The sequence below is a fragment of the Hippichthys cyanospilos genome, chromosome 17 (assembly GCF_059441005.1).
Source record: "Hippichthys cyanospilos isolate Australia breed blue-spotted pipefish chromosome 17, RoL_Hcya_1.0, whole genome shotgun sequence".
Lineage (NCBI taxonomy): Eukaryota > Metazoa > Chordata > Actinopteri > Syngnathiformes > Syngnathidae > Hippichthys > Hippichthys cyanospilos.
In genome coordinates this window covers 15,931,063-15,947,158 of record NC_142385.1, presented here as the reverse complement: position 1 = coordinate 15,947,158, position 16,096 = coordinate 15,931,063, and the positions used below count along the sequence as shown (strand labels likewise).

Below are 16,096 nucleotides of genomic sequence, written 5' to 3'. Positions count from 1 at the left end.
CCCCCCCCCCAAATCCCGTCGTCCCCGCTCCTTCTCGGCCGGATCATTACACATTAAACAGGCACGCGGGGGTTGCTCGCGCTTGGCGTGGGCAATTAAACGGCGCCGCTCGGCCGCGCCGCCCCCACCCCGACATACCTTTCCGATTGAGACGTAGGGGCCCGGGGTCGGGGCGGGGCCCTCCTCGCCGTTCCCTTCTCCGCGTTGATTAAATTGGTCGGCGTGGCGGCTTTTCCCGACGACGGCCACGACGATGCCCCCTGCTCTTCAAAGGGACGGCCGTCATGTTTAAACCATAACCTGGACGCGCTGGGGGGAAGCGCGGAGGTGGCGAGGGGACAGGAAAGAGAAGAAGAAGAAAAAAATAGATTTGGAACAGAGGAAATTTTAACAAGTGCGCAGAGAGGCGAAGGGGAGGGTGGATGCGGCGGCGGCGGCGGCAGCCCCTAATGATGGGCGACGCGCAGCCGCCGCCCGCCCCGCCGAGCTCCCCATCAGCACATGACATGGCACAAACACCAGCGTGTCAGGGATGAAGGCGGGAGAAGGGAAAAGAGTTTGAAGGGTGTGTGTGTGTGTGTGTGTTTGGGGGGGGATGATGGGGGGGGCTCCCGCGCTCTCCCCTGAGATGGCCTCCAACAGAAACTAGTTGTTCCTGGCGAGTTTATCCTCATCATTATATTCTGGCTCCGAGCCATGCAGCCAGACACGGCGAGATAATGAGCTCTACAAAAAAAAAAAAAAAAACGGCAGAAAGAGGGCAAAAATATTCCTTTTTTCTCTTCCTGCTTCATCCCTCTCTTGTGGATGTTTGGTCACATGGTGGCCCCGCACTGTCAACATGGCGGATGCCTGGGTGTGTGCGCACGTTTACGCTCCAGCGCATTCCTGCAGGAATGACCAAAGAGGATGGCAAGAAGGAATTAGCCCATCCCATGTTAGACGCCGCAAGAAAATGGATGCCTTTACCGACTTAATTCCCGCCAGCCGCCAAAACGATTCTTGACCCCCGTGTTCCTCTTACTCGCATTTAACGGGCCGGGGTGAGGTTCGTGGACTTTTAACGGGTCCTTTGAAACCATCGATTTCAACTGCTGCGGACATCGCGATCTGGACTTTGACTGGGACTTTACTTGGATGCCGACTAATTTGGGGTTGGAAAACGGGGTGGGAAAAAACTCGACTCGTACTCGGAAAAATACGGTATCGGTTGTTGCGAGAAACACCCAAAAAAATGTCGTATCCACACAAGTCGAGTTCCCCAATGTCCGACAACGGTCGACGTGTCATTTGCGCGCGCGCGGGCCACTTCCGTTCACGAGGAGGGAACGGAACGGAGCCCGTTCGACCGCTGCGTTTTGCGCGCGCCATCGCCCCATTTCACCCGCGGCCATTCTGACGATTTACACAGTCTTCTGTCCTCTAGGTTCCCCCCGCACATGGTGCCCCCCCACCACGGTTTGCACACCACGGGCATCCCGCACCCGGCCATCGTCACGCCCAACGTCAAGCAGGAATCCTCCCACAGCGACATCAGCTCCCTCAACAGTTCGTAAGTAGTCGCCCCGCCCGGGACTCCGCCCCGCCCCCCGGGCGGCCTCTCCCTCCGGTCTCCCGAGCTTTCCGTCCCCCGCCGCAGGAAACAGTCGGACGCCAAAAAGGAGGAGGAGAAAAAGAAGCAGGTCCACATAAAGAAGCCGCTGAACGCCTTCATGCTCTACATGAAGGAGATGCGCGCCAAGGTGGTGGCCGAGTGCACGCTGAAGGAGAGCGCCGCCATCAACCAGATTCTGGGTCGGAGGGTGAGTGGCCCGGGTCGCGCCCGGCCCCCGCTTTTGGCCGCCGCCCGCTCACCCGGCTCGCGGACGCGTTGTCCCCCGGCAGTGGCACGCGCTATCCAGGGAGGAGCAGGCCAAGTACTACGAGCTGGCCAGGAAAGAACGACAGCTCCACATGCAGCTCTACCCCGGCTGGTCGGCGCGGGACAACTATGTAAGTTTTGAGGTTTACAAGTCGTAACGGACTCTTCTTCCCCGACCCGCCCGGGCGGGGGCCCGCGTTCGGGAGGGAGGCCGCTCCCGTGGCGAGTTTGACTCGTTCCGTTCCTCCAAACCTCTTTCCCCGTCCGGAGGAATGGGAATCCCGTTCGTTTGTTCCATTTCCGAAAACGAACGAGGAGTAAATATGGCCACGTTCGCCATTTTAACCAACGTTCGGGAGATTATTGGAACGGCAGATCGAATCCGTTCCATTCTTCGAATCATCTTTTCCCATTGAGATGAATGGAAGTCCCATCAATTCGGTCCATTTCCCAAAACGACTTAAACTTTTTTTTTTTTTTACAAAACATAAGAATAGTAGAGTAAACATGCTCCATTCAGGAAATTTTTCAAATGACAAATTTTTCCATCTTCAAACCATTGAGATGAATGGAAATCCCATTGAATTTGTTCCATTTCCCAAAACAATTTAAAAAAAACTTCCAAACAAAAGCGTCCAACAGTAAAGATGGTGCTTGGCCATTTAACAGTAGGCCAGACCGAGTGTCCGCCTTAAGGCAAACTCTGACCTGTCCCAAAGGTTCTCCGTGTTGTCAATAACAAAATGGCTGGCTTGTGTGTGCGTAAGCTAATCATCATCCGGTCCATCAAGCAGCATGTGGCTCGTTACCTAAGGTTGTTCCTAAGTTAATGGTTTTCTTTTGTGTTGGCCGGTGTTCAAATTTAAGCGTGACCTTTCTAACTCTGTCTTCTCCCGTTGTTTTATTGGGCGTATCTATTATTAATGTCTTTTTTTGTTTACTTTGGTGTCGACGCTGCCCCGCATTGACTCTGCCGTAGTTGTTTTTTTTTTTTGTTTGTTTTTTTAGCGCGGTGTAAATCCAGCCTCACAAACGATTGGTCATTAGAGTCCACTTTTGGGAGCCCATCAAGACAAATTGAGGAAAATAAGCCAGAGGATGGCGGCGCTACAAGAAAACACAATCCTCATCAGGCTCGCACCAACCGCAGGGCGAAAAAAAAAAAAAAGAGGCGATGAATAAATAAGTAAACACAAAGACGAGTTGTAGTCTCCCGGTTTCATGTTTTGGGGCGTCCTGCAATATAATAACTAAGGTTCCTGTCTGTGTCTGTCTCCCTTTTCCCCCCCTCTCTCTTTCTATTTTCTTGGCGGCTAACCAACAGGGGAAAAGGAAGAAGAGAAAAAGGGAAAAGCAGCAAGCGGAGAGCAACGGTAAGCGAGCGGCAATTATCTCCCATATTAGAGCGGCCCCGTCATGTGTCAGCCACATGTGACACCCCGCCAGATAAAAGTCAAGCTAGTTTTCTTGTGCGCGTGTGTGTGTGTTTGTGCTGCTTTTTTTTTTCATCATAGTCATGCAATGCAATATTTAAATGGTAGCATTGGCTGTACAGTAACACCCCCCCGCCCCCATCCTTCCCCCTCCCCGTTTTTTCTGTAGTCTTCCCTTGCTAATAACAGCTGAATATGCATGAAGCCCCTTAAGACCCCCCGCCTGTCCCATCCCATCCCCTTTTGCCCGGTAGCATTGTGGTCTATGTGTATTTGAGAATGCTATGAGATGAAATTAACTGTTTTTATAGTGCCTGCAGCCTGCAAATACAATACAGTGTGTGTGTGTGTGTGCGTGTGCGTGTGCGTGTGCGTGTGCGTGCGCGTGCGCGTGTGCGGACACTAACCGGGCTGCCCACTCGCTTGCTTGCTTCTCACCACAATGGAAAAATTAAGGAGGTTTCCTCATACTGCGATGCTCCATCTTCCATCAATCCCACGCATACATTTCTCCTGATCATGTTTGCTGTCATTGTGTTCACGGCCGCCGTTTTTCCACGTTGTTTGATTTATTTTTGGTGACGGTGATCTCCTCTTGAAGGCCTCTCTATCTGTTCTTGTTTTCGTTGCAGAACACAGAGAATATTTTCCAAACCCTTGCCTTTCACTCCCTCCGATTACAGGTGCTAATGTCATTTTTTTTTTGACTCTTAAATATACTAACTTGTTTTCCTTCCCTTTTAATTGAGCTTTATCTATCTAGCCGTGGATGTGTTGAATTTTTCTAAACATTCTCTTTTTTTTCGCTGCCTTTTCGGTTTTCTAAATGCTAAAAACAAACAAACAATGTTGCTATACACCGAGGTCATTTACGGGCTTACTGTTTGAAGGGTTTGATGCCAGGGTAAACCTCCTTAATGGATAAAAGGCTCCCCCTCGTGCCTCACCTGAACCCTAGGCCAGCATGTCCACTTTAGATTTGAGGTTCGGCACTAATCCTAGCCGCCAGGCATGGGCCGATAGCAAATTCGGATGCAAAAATATGTCTTCGCAACGCATGGGAAACGGACGCAAGATGCTTTTGGAAAGGATTCAAATGAGCTGAATTTTTTTCAATCGATGAAAAACTCTTGTGATAAGTAGAATTATTTATGTTTTATGACCAATACTGATTTTGGACAGTATTGAAAGGGAATAATAAATTTGAAGTGATGTAGATACTTTTACTGGACCGGCCCACTCGGGAATAGATTTTCCTCTACGCGACCCGCTAGCTAAAACTAGTTTGACACCCCCGAGTTAGATGGGTTCTCGGGAGCGATATCAATCATTAGTATAACTGATAGCAAATATTTGGTGCGCATATTCATTGTCAGGGAAAGGTCAATTTTGGCGTTTAAATAAAAAATAGCTCCGTCTCTTAGCTTTGCAAAATTTTCTTTACGCACGCTTTGTTGACCAAATTTTCAGTTCTCTAAATTCTTCTGACGAATACCGGTATGGGCTCCGATTGTTGCTCGCTCTGACAATTAGTCGATCTCGAATCGCAATGGGCCGGGCTACTCGTGTGTCAGCGAGAAGAGTGAAATCTGCAAAGATTTGACGATTAATTAATAAAGTAATGACTTCATAATAGTATAACAATGTTATTATACATCCATAATTAATAATCATTTTAAAAAATAGCTGCTTTCAAACTTTCGCTTAAATACCAGCTTAGATTTATCGCTGCGGAATTTGTCGAAATCGTTCTGGGAAATGTCGCTTCTTCCTCTACCGAGCGCTAAATTGTCAAAAGAGATGAATTTTCCACAGCGGAAAAAGCCGAAAAGGCCCATGCCTGCACGCCGGTGTCTGAAGGTGTCCCCCGCCCCCTTCCACCCCCCCGGCCGGGCTAACAAGAGCTAACTGCCGCTCTCTGGCCGTTTGGATGAATCCACCCTGCCTACTCTCAACTTCAATTCTTCCTCTTAGTACTGGAATGCGTTAGCAAGAATGCCATTTTCCATCTTGTGCACGGAATGCGGTCGGTCCGCGACTTACTAATGCTTGGTAGCGATTCCGTCTCAGGCTGGATTTACACTGCGGCTCGAAGTAGCGCTTCGGCGCTCGGACGCCAGCCCAGCCGCGACTGGGGCTTCTGTTCTATGCGGGGCGCCCTGTATATAAAAAACAGGCCCTTCCTTGAAGGTGCACCTTGTGTGGAGAATATTGGAGCACATTTTCATCTTACTCGCGCATGGCGATATGATTGTGAAATAATTTGGGGGGGTTTTCTGTAGATTCTTTTTTGTCATCAGCTCAAATTTAGTATTTTGACTCCGTTTTTGTGCAAGAAATGGCCTCGGATTTTTTTAGGATGGGGTTAGCTGCCCTTCATTGATCATTTCGCAGCGCCTGATAACTTTGCACATTGGCAAATGCGGGAATTGCGTTGTTTTTTTTTTGTTTAGTTTTTTTTCCCGAGCAGTGTAAATCCGGCCGCGCGGCACTTTTGACAATAGCTGTCAGCCAGCCTCCATAGACTCACTGTAACTGTTTCTCTTTATTTCTCTCCTACTTGTGCTTTGTTTTTTTTTTGTTTTTTATTTCGGTGCTACTTTTTTTTCCCCCCTCTCTTCTTTCTTGTACTTCCTCGCTGGCTTCCCCCCCCGCCCCCCCTTCTCGGCCGTCGCGGCATCAGACCTGAGCGCTCCTAAGAAGTGTCGAGCGCGCTTTGGGCTCGATCAACAGAATAACTGGTGTGGCCCGTGCAGGTGTGTATGGGGCCGTGCTCGCGCCGAGTCCGGGGTGGCCGGGTGCAGGCTGGGTGTTGGTGTTGGGGTGGGTGGGTGGGGGGGTGATGCTATGCTGGGACTTCCTCCTCCTTTTGCTCGCTCCCTTTCGTTTTGAAATGTTGTCTTTTTTCTTTTTTTTCCCCCTTCTGTTTGCGTCTTCCTCCAGCCACGCCCTGCCGGTCTGTTTCCTATCTCGGGTGCTTGTGTGACGCTTGTTTGAGTGTGATCAAATTTTGGGGGGCGGGGGGGGTTATCGACTGGCAGCCGGGGGCTTGGGGAGGTCCAAAATGGAGGAAGTCCCAGCGTTTACCAGCCTTAACCTCAACCCAGGCTCCATGTGTTTTGTTTTTGTCTGTGCAATGACGTGTCCATTTTTGTTTTGTTTTCTTTTCTTTTTCCTCCGTCTCCTGTGTGTGTGTGTTTATGTGTGTGTTTTTTTTTTTTGTTTGTGTCCTTACCTCTTTGGCTATAACAGATGCAAATACCCCAAAGAAGTGTCGTGCCTTGTTCGGGCTTGACCAGCTGAGTTTATGGTGCAAACCGTGCAGGTACATAACTTGCCTGAATGGGAGGAAGGCGATGGCCATGAGCCAAAAAAAAAAAAAAATCCTCTCCGAATTCCCTTGCTGATTTTCTCTCTCTCTCTAAACCACGTTTCCATCGGTGTGCTTAACAGATGGCAAACTGCTACGTTCCCCTCGGAACTTCTTGCAAAATAGAAAAAAATCTCCCTCTCTGGACTCAGTTAGAGCCATTTGGTAGAAAATGGATTTCTGCGTTGTTTCGTTTTGTTTTTTTTCTCTCTCGATGTTCGGAAATCCATTTTCTCCGCTCCCCCGACACATTATTAACTTATTAACTGTCATGTTTGTGCTAATTGGCGCCCTCCCTTTTGTGGAATAACAAGGCGCCGCTCGGCAATTTTTTTTGGAATTTGATTTGATTTTAGCCCTGCTTCCTCTTGAGGGGCCCGCTCAGTGACACTCTTTTCTGTGCTCCTCCTCTTCCTTCCCTCTCTTCCTCCTCTTCAATAACCCTGACTTAGTCCCTACCTGTTGTCTTTCTGTTCTGACGCAAGCAGTCTTTGAATTGGGAATGCTTTCATGGTAGGTATTTGTTTCTGCTAAGTACATTTCCTCCCCAGCCCTCCTTTTCTTGGTGGCATATTCCATTTGTGTTGTGACGCGGACGCCCGCCCCCGCCCCCGCCCCGCCGCCCCCTTTTCCGAGGCGGCGCATCGCTGCGGATCGCGAGATCAGACGCCGTAATTCCGTCTTCATTACAGGAGCCCAGAGGTTAAGAGTCCTCTCCGGGGCTCCCGTTGCCCAAAATCCGGCCTAATTTCCCGGGAGGCGGCGGGAGCCAACAAAAAGAAAGGAAAATCAATAGCGGCGCATACGATGAATCGATGCGCGTGTTAAAAAATGGATATGAGCTCATTTGTTGCTCTTTGACGGACAGTTAGCGGGAGCCGGGCGCGTACTTAGCGGCAAAACGATACCCCGGCGCGCCCGCTCGATACTTTTCCCAACGTCCCGCCTCCTGGAATTGCATGCCCCCGCTCCCACCCGCCCGCCCGGCATGTACGCGCTTTGTTGCTGTTGCCCCATCGCCGGTAATGTGCGCTCTCTGGTTTCTACGCGCCCCTAAAATCGGACGCAAAAAGCAACCCCCCCCCGCCCCCGCTTTACGCTTTTGTTTTGTTTGGCTGTTAGTCTGCGTTTCCGCCGCCGCCTTGGGGCGGGTTCACCGCCAGGGTCGAGGCGAAAGCCCGAGCGGGGGCAGATTCGGCCCCCCCCTAACCGAATCCGGCCCGGGGTGGTCACCTCCGGACCGCAGAGGGGTCCCGAACCCGGCGGGAATGCCAAGGCGAGGTCGCGACCCCTCATGCGCTCGCTGGTGTCCGCGGGGCAGGTGCTGGATTCTTTTAAAAGCGCCGAGTGTACAAACTGAGACCCCCCCTCAGGAGGAGCGAGAGCGGCCGAGGGGAACGGGGCAACCGGTAGCGCGGTGCCGATCCCCGGCCGTAGCTTTTCCTCCCTCCCCTTCGAGGCCCGAACCATCATCAATTTGCGTTTTTGCTCCAAAACCCGAAATAAAAGCCAGAGAGCGAGCGTTACCGGACGTTTGTGGCCACTCCTCATCCCCGCCATGCTCATTTCCCGCCCGCTCCGCTTGGTGTCCCGTTTCCTACTGGTTGGGGGGGTGGGCGGGGCGCTCATTTCCGCACCGTGCATGTCAAAGCGACGCGTGGCGCGAGCGGACTCAGACGTCTGAACCATTGTCCTGTCTCGCCCCGCCCTTCCCGATCCAGGAGGAAAAAAAAGTGCATTCGCTACATCCAAGGTGAAGGCAGCTGCGCCAGTCCTCCCTCCTCGGACGGAAGCTTCCCAGACTCCCCCCCGTCCTCGCCCTCCTCCGTGGTCCCGTCCCCGTCTCCAAAAGAGTCCAAACCTCAGACTGAACAAATGCAACCTCTCTCACTGACTATGAAAGCCGCCCACCAGCCGCTCCTCCCCCACCCGCGCCTCCTGGCCGGGCCGCCGGAAAACGCGGCGGGCGGGAAGACGCCGGAAGCGGGCGAGGCGCCGCCCCAGCGGCTCCCGGGCCCCTCGGCGGTGTCCCCCGCGGCCCGGCCCTCGCCGCTGCTGTGTCATTCCCACTCGCTGCAGCCTCTGTCGCTCGTGACCAAGTCCATAGAGTAGCCGTCGGAGCCTCTCGCGCTCCGGTCCCTCCGGGCCCTCCGGGGCCGCCGGCCGTTGTTTTCTTTCCCGCTTCATTGGTCAATATTTGACCCGCCGAGGACCCGGCCAATCGTCCCCAACCGTTAACGACAACGGGAGCCGCCGCGGCGGCTCGCTAAAAACTTTTGGGGCTTTTCTGCAAAAGTGGAACGAAGGTAACTAGGCTCTGGGTTGTTGAAGACGCCTTTGGACCCGCCGGCTTCTTCTGGTCCCGTTTAGGACTACGGAAGGCATCCGGGACGTCGGCGGTCCGCCGAACGTTCCGGGGACCCGAAGAAACTTTGAGCTCGAATCCAAAAGCCTTTTGGGGTTTTCCAATTCGGACCGGGGCAAGCAGGGAGCGTCCCCTTGCCTCTATCCGACCCGGGTGACCCAAGAGGTTTTGGAGGCAACCGGACTCTTCTCGCTTCTTCCGTCAAAATCAAGAAATGAAGAAGCGCTTTTTCAGACCTATGAATCCCCAAAAGGAACTCCAAACCCAGCTGGAGCTTACCATGTTTTGTGAGGGGCAACCTTCCTTTATTCTTAAAAGACTTCTTCATTTCTAATTTTGAACGTGAAATTGGTGTCAACGGCCAGGAAAAGTCCACTTTTCCTCTTGAATCCAATGTCTTGGGCAACCAAGAAGATCTCGCTTGCCTTCGTGTCCATTTTTGCCCGTTTTTTTCATCGAGACAAAAAAAGGAAATGAAGGCAAGTGGACTCTGGGTTGTTGAAGACATTGTCAACCTTGAGCCCAAAGGCTTCTTCGGACCAATTTAGGACTACCGAAGGCATCCGGGACAATGGCCGTCCACCAAATTTTCCAGGAACCGGACTCATCTTGGTTGTTGAAACTTTCACCTGGAATCCAAAAGTCTTGTTTCGATTTGGACAAGCAGGAAGCGTCCCGTCGCCCCAGTCCAACCCAGATAACCGAAGAGGTTTTTGGAAGGCAACCGGACTTTTCTCGCTTCTTCCGTCAAAATTTAGAAGCGAAGGTCTTCTCGGTTGCCTCCGATCACCTTTTGGTCATTGAAAATGTTCTACCTACGAATCGGCAAAAGGAACTCCGAAGCCAGCTGGATCTTACAGTGGTTTGCGAAGACCACCTTCAGTTCTGTGTGAAAATGGCGTCAAGGGCAAGGAAAAGTCTGGTTCTCGCCTTTTGGACTGCAGGTGAAATGTCTTCGGCAACCAAGAAGATCTTGTCTTCCTGAAGACATTCGATGCTTTCTTTGGCTGGTAATCGGTCCGAATGATGTTTTTGGACGGGCGACCCGGAAAAGTCCAGTCGTTCAACGTTTGCGGAGGAGCCAAACGCTCGCCGCCCACTTTTTGACGGCGTTGGACGCGAGCGGCCGAAGGCCAGCGTTGGTTCTCCTTCTTTATTTGTATTAAATACGAGCTTGCGAACCAATCACACCCCTTCCCGCAGCGGCGCCAGGGCGAGAGGCTCACGGCGACGCCGCACCAGGAACAACTTTCAATTGTCGTGTTACTTGTTCAAATGTACAGAATAAAAGAAAATGGGGGGGGGGGGGGGGAGGGGGGCACGGGCTGGGCTGGTCGGCTCGGGGATATCGTGTTAATTATGCATTCTTCCACTGCTTTCTCTTTGTTTACCTTTTTGGGGAGGGTCGCTTGTTCGGAGGGGTCGTCGGATTGAAAATGTCACCGCGCTAGGACCAGTAGTATTTATTGCTTTAGAGATTTTTTGCTCGTCGTATCTTGTACGTGTCTTCTTTTCCACCTTTCCTTTCTTTTTTTCTTAAAAAAACAAACAAAAAAAACCTTGTACAAATATTTTTTCTTAAGGTAAGCGACTTATATATATAAATACGAACGATCCATTTTTACGAGGTTTTGAAAGGCCTATTTTTTTCCCGCCCCATCGGTTTTTTTTTCCTGTGCGTAGATCTCACCGAGTGAACGTAATGGGAGGAACGCGTCCAGAAGCCATTTTACGAAAGGAGAAAAAAAAAAAGCCCTTCCCTCTGCCGTTTTTCATCTCTCAGACTGTTGATCCGCCATGTACAGGTTTTTCCGCGCCAAATTTCATTGGCCCCCGTCCTCCAGACCACGCTCTAAGGATCTTTTTTTTTTTTTTTTCCCCCTTTGGGTTTCAGTTCAACGCCATCCTTTTGCTGTGACGTTACATAGATTGCTATGTATGTAGTATAAATGTTGCTATAACAAATGTGTTTGGTAGCAAATTGTCAAATATTACAAATTTAAACCTAATAATAAAAAAAAAAAAAAAAAAAGACAAGCATCATTACTGTACAAAACCCACCCGGGCCAAATTCTGTATATTAGGAGGTTCATAAAAAAAAAATATTAAATACAAAAAAAAAAAAAAATACACAAACTGCCACTTTAAGTACACTACTACATATAGGTAGGTAGGAAAAAAATAGGCATGTTGATGTTGCAAGAGGCTGTAAAATTTAAAAAAAAAAAAAAAAAAAAAAAGCTCCAAGAGAAATCATCCACTGGGTGCCATTGTAGTTGACATGACGCGACTGTAAACTGTCCATTTCTTCTCTGGTTTATTAAGATGCTAATGATAAATAGTTTGAATGTTTCCTTAACGGCTGTGATGTTCCTGTTCTCCTTTATGCTCTTTTTTTTCTCTATTCTTCGTTTGTCCGTTTGTTTCTTTCCCGTTGCGTTGAAATGGTTCCCCCGAAACCATGTTTTTTTTGTAATGAATAAATGTTAATGCTGTACAGTCTCTGTAGCATGCAGTTCTGTATTAATAAAAGCAACTTAGTATGTGCACGTCTGCCTTGTCCTTTTTGCCACTCCGGCTTCTTTACGTCAGAGGCATTTCGCGCGGAGCTGAAATTTCAGCCGTCGATGTTCGTCGCCGGCGGATGTGTGCCGTCCCTCGGTTAAAATCCCGCCAGGATGGCGTGGAAAATGATCAAAATACTGCACAAGAATTATAGACGGATTGAGATTTCACCATCTGGGTGAAATTTCAGCTCCCCGGTGTCTTAATGCTTTCCCCTTGATGTGAAATACTGCAGGTACATAGGGGCCATTTGAATTTGGTTTTGTGCGTCGTACGTTCAGGAATGGGCACGTTTCCGCGGCCTAATATTCATTTTTGGTCTGTATTTCTCTTCCAAAATTCGAGGAAAACGCTGTGAAAAATGAACTGACGCCACACAAGAATGGTCATTTTTTTTATAGTAATTGGCAACGATTGAACTTGTCACCGTCCGGGTTAAATTTCAGCTTCCTAGCGTCTTCATTCAGTGCTTCCGCTTTGACGTAAAATAGCGTAGATAGCTAGGGGCCATTGAAATTTTTGTTTAGTGTCTTAATTTTCTCAGCAGTGTGTAATATTCACTTTTAGTCTGTATTTCGTTCACACTCCCAAATTTTGCAGGAAATTGCCTGAAAACTGAGTTGACGTCGCTTCTGTCCTCGTTTTTCATAAAAAATGTTTCCTCAAATTTCTCTTAAAATTTGCATTTTGACTTTGGGTCCCCTCCTATTGGTCCTTCGCCATATATTGTCCATATGTCCTTCCTTTGTGGCTTCGTGGATGTCCAAACTGTCCAAATATGTCTGACCTTCAAACAAGAAAATCTGGATTACGATGCGCTCGTGTAGCCGCTATACACACGGTATACTTTTTTTTTTCTAGGTGTAAAATTGCCATTGCCGTATGGATGGTGAAGATGTTTTGTGCTTTGAGCTGTCCTCCAGTCAGGCGAACAATAAGGGAGGGGGCGGGGGGTGTCAAAGCACATCTGGAGGATGCGCACTTAATGCACGGACGCACGTGGGCCTTGCCCTTCAACTGCCATGCAAAGACGGAAGCGCTTCTTATTTCACAGCAAAAGCTTTGTATGCGTCGAGGAAGAAATGGCGGCCGCACAACAACGCTGAAGGCCAACGCCGTCGCCGAGTATGTGCCGCGAGCCATAATCACGTTTTTTTCTTCCAGGAAATCAAAAGCAGGGAATAACTGTCCTCCTCGGAGTGTTAGCAAAGTCAGACAATTTTGTTTTGATGGCGCTGTGTTGAGACAGATTTCAGGTTGCGTAGGCGCAAACTTTTGCGAGGTCTTGGAAAATGTCCGCATCCGGCACCAGGTTGTGCACCTTGACAAGATGCTACAAATCAAGTGCATTGGTTTGATATATATGTGTGTGTGTGTGTGTGTGTGTGTGTGTTAGAAGGCATTGTTAATCTGTTTGTAGTTTCGTTTGTGTATGATATTATAATTTCCCACGCTGTGACCGTTCCATGAACGCAACACTAGTCTAAGGTGAATTGTTCACCGTAATTTTCTCTTTTTCCTCGTCCGCGACACCGTTGATTCCGTGACATAAATCAAAAAAGTTGCTCATAATTCATGTTCTAGCACATTTGTGATTGTGTGTATGTGATGAAAGGTGAGTTTATTTCATTCTAATGTTCAATTTGGGTGTTAGTTGTGTATCACAGCGCAGGTATGCTTGTGTGACGTCTTGCGCATTTTAAGTTGTTGTACTAGGCTAGCATGCTAATTATGCTAATGGTGTTTCGTTCATATGATATTTGTGTTTGGCTAGCGCTGAATGCTGCGAGTTTAGAAGTTTAGAACGTTATGCTGCCTGCTTAGGAGTGGATTAAATGGCGTATGGACAGTATGTATGTATGTTAATATTTCTTCTTCGTATTATTGCAGACCACGGTTAATAAATGTGCTGAATGGAGCAACAGTCCATGTTCTCTAACCGGAGCATATACATCACACACACACACACACACACACATATATCGTTTTTTTGTCAGGTTCGGTCAACCTACAAGGAAGAAAGACTAGAGAGTTTAGATTGTCATGCTTTACACACCTTCATTGCAATGACACAGTACTCAGAATTTCTCACAGTTTTAGCTTTCTGGGATTTTGGGGTGCGGCTAAAACGGCAGGCATCACCTCGAACCCATTGCTTTAAAATTTAAATGCACTCATTCAGGTCTGCGGTGAGCAAACTGGGATGCATTTTTGGTGTGTAGACATAGTGTCAGGTTGAGGCAACATGAAATATTAATAGCCAACACACATGGAAGGAAGACAAGAGGTTTTAGTTTCTTTTTGCTCGCAGGGACCCTGGACAGAAACGTGTTTACCGTTTTACACAAAATGTGTTACCTATAATCTGAAAAAATTGTTTTCATGAGCGTTTCAAATCGTGTTGGCGGAAGAAGAACTCCGCACCTATTTTCCTCCATTTCCGAGCTGGCCCGTTTTGATATTCCAACAGTCACGTAAGCGCCCTCGGGCTCGCGTCGCTAAAGTCACGTGAGCGAAAATGGGATGTGCGACGGCTATACTCATTTGGCTTCATCCATTTCCATGAAATTCGTGGCAATTCAGAGATTTTTTGCACTGGAGTTTCCATTTTGAATTTGAAATCTGATTTTCCACAAGTTTTTTTTTCTTTTTTCTTTTTAGCAGTTCGTTCCGCACACTTCCACACACACACACACACACACTTGCTGAGTGACTGGAGTGTGTGTGTGTGTGTGTGTCACCTTGGCGCCACGAGCACCCTCCTCCCTAATGATGGCGCTGTGCAGGCGGCTAACTAGCCCGAGAGTGGAGCGAGCCCCCGGGCTAGTGCCACATGTCTCCATCAAGGTCCGCCTTCATCCCGCCTTGCCATGGGACACACACACACACACGCAGCGATGACAAATAATTGATATTATCTGGCGCGGCTGAAAGTTTGCCACGCCGTCTCATTAAGCAGTCCTGACACTCCCCGGGCTAAATAGCGCACCTTGCCTGCCGCCTTTGCTTACTTTTTTTTTTTTTCTTGATTTGAAGGCGCATCCCACTAGAGGGCCTCAAGAAGGAAAAAAAACAAAAGACTGGTGTTGTTTTTTCACCTTGTCAAGGTGATGCAAGTTGCGCGCCTGTCACGTATCGATAATGCCAACAAGGACGGGGCCAACTACCGTTTTGCGCACATTTGTTTCCCAAACATATCGGAAGATAATTGCTGAGCGTGTGCAAAGATCGACGATTTACGGAGTTCTCGCCGGAGCGGAAAAGCCTTTCCCAGTTTCAGTTTTCTTGACTTTCAGATTATGGCGTCAGCCGCTCCATTGTATGAAAATTTGAATGCGTTCATTTGCGCCAGCAGTTAGCTAGCTCTGATGCATTTTTGGTGAGTAGGCGTAGATGGCTAGCTAGCTAACTGTGCTTGCACACCAAACATGCTAAATCGCTAGCTGACTATGCCTTCAAAGCAAAAATGTGTCTTCCTCTTGTCTAGTTGTCTGAGTATTTTTTGTTGTTTTTTGTAAACAAAATGTGACGATAGCTAGCTAGCCAGCTATCTATGCCTTCACACCAAAATGGCATCTTCCTTGAGTAGTATTTTTTTTTTAAAGGTGACAGCGACCTAGCTAGCTAACTATGCAAACATGCCATAAATGCAGCTTCCTCTTGAGTAGTTGTTTTTAAGAAACAAACTGGGACAATAGAGCGTTAGCTAGCTAGCAAACTATGTCTACACATCAGAAATGCATATTCCCCTTGAGCAATCTTTTTTTGTGTAAAAATGTGTCGATAGCTAGCTAAACTATGCATGCACCAAAAATGCATAATTTCCCCCGAGTCTGGGTATTTTTTTTAAGTAAACAAAATGTGACACTAGAGCGAGGGTTAGCTAGCTAGCCAACTATGTGTAGTAGTTCCCTGGGTATTTTTTTTGTCAACAAAATGTGGAAATGGAAGAAATGGTGACATGAAAAATAATCAAATCAAATAAAAGAGCTTTTTGTATCTTGAAGTTTGCTGGCGGGCTGTCCTCCAGCCCAGCGGGTGGCGCCACCTTGCAACCCAAACATGTACTGCCTTCTGGCTTTTCCTTTGTTTTTGTTTTTCACCTCTTGCAAGGTGGCTTGCCGGGGGAGCTGGTGACTTCCTGGCAAATTCCTTCAACTTGCTCACTTCAGAAAAAGGAAAAAAAAAAAATTCCAGGTTGTGTATTCGCACGGAAAAAAAGAAGGGAAGAAGGCAAATGTGTGTTTGGGAGTGAAGTTGAAATGTTTTCACTTGCAAGTGTGCATGTTTCCCCCTCTGCGCTTTTTCCACAGGAAAAAAAGTTTCCTCTTCTCCTCTGGTGGATTCCCCCGAAAAAGTGGGCGCGCTCTCTCGCCCCGAGGACACAGGCGTCGCGCATGCCTCGTAGGCTCGCCGGGAGCTCGGCGCCTCCAAACTTGACGGCTTGCCACTCACCTTTTATAAAAAAAATAAAAAAAACACCTACGCTTGCCTTTTTTTCC

General features: G+C 48.6%; 1 protein-coding gene across 22 annotated transcripts in view; it reads left to right on the top strand.

Moving 5' to 3' along the window:
• tcf7l2 (transcription factor 7 like 2) overlaps window positions 1-11,578 on the top strand; it is an 86,804-nt gene extending 75,226 nt beyond the window's left edge. For 6 of the 22 annotated variants that reach the window (XM_088439913.1, XM_088439912.1, XM_088439910.1 and 3 more), the window contains 7 exons: window positions 1,412-1,552; window positions 1,640-1,802; window positions 1,885-1,993; window positions 3,172-3,234; window positions 3,927-3,977; window positions 5,978-6,050; window positions 8,386-11,578. In XM_088439913.1, the coding sequence (XP_088296039.1) occupies window positions 1,412-1,552; window positions 1,640-1,802; window positions 1,885-1,993; window positions 3,172-3,234; window positions 3,927-3,977; window positions 5,978-6,050; window positions 8,386-8,776 (991 nt within the window). In that variant the 3' untranslated portion in view covers window positions 8,777-11,578. Of the gene's footprint in view, window positions 1-1,411; window positions 1,553-1,639; window positions 1,803-1,884; window positions 1,994-3,171; window positions 3,235-3,926; window positions 3,978-5,977; window positions 6,051-6,546; window positions 6,620-7,116; window positions 7,179-8,385 lie in introns of those variants that run through there. The other 16 variants (XM_088439919.1, XM_088439930.1, XM_088439924.1 and 13 more) reach the window with 11 other exon arrangements.
• The last annotated feature ends 4,518 nt before the right edge of the window (window positions 11,579-16,096 follow it).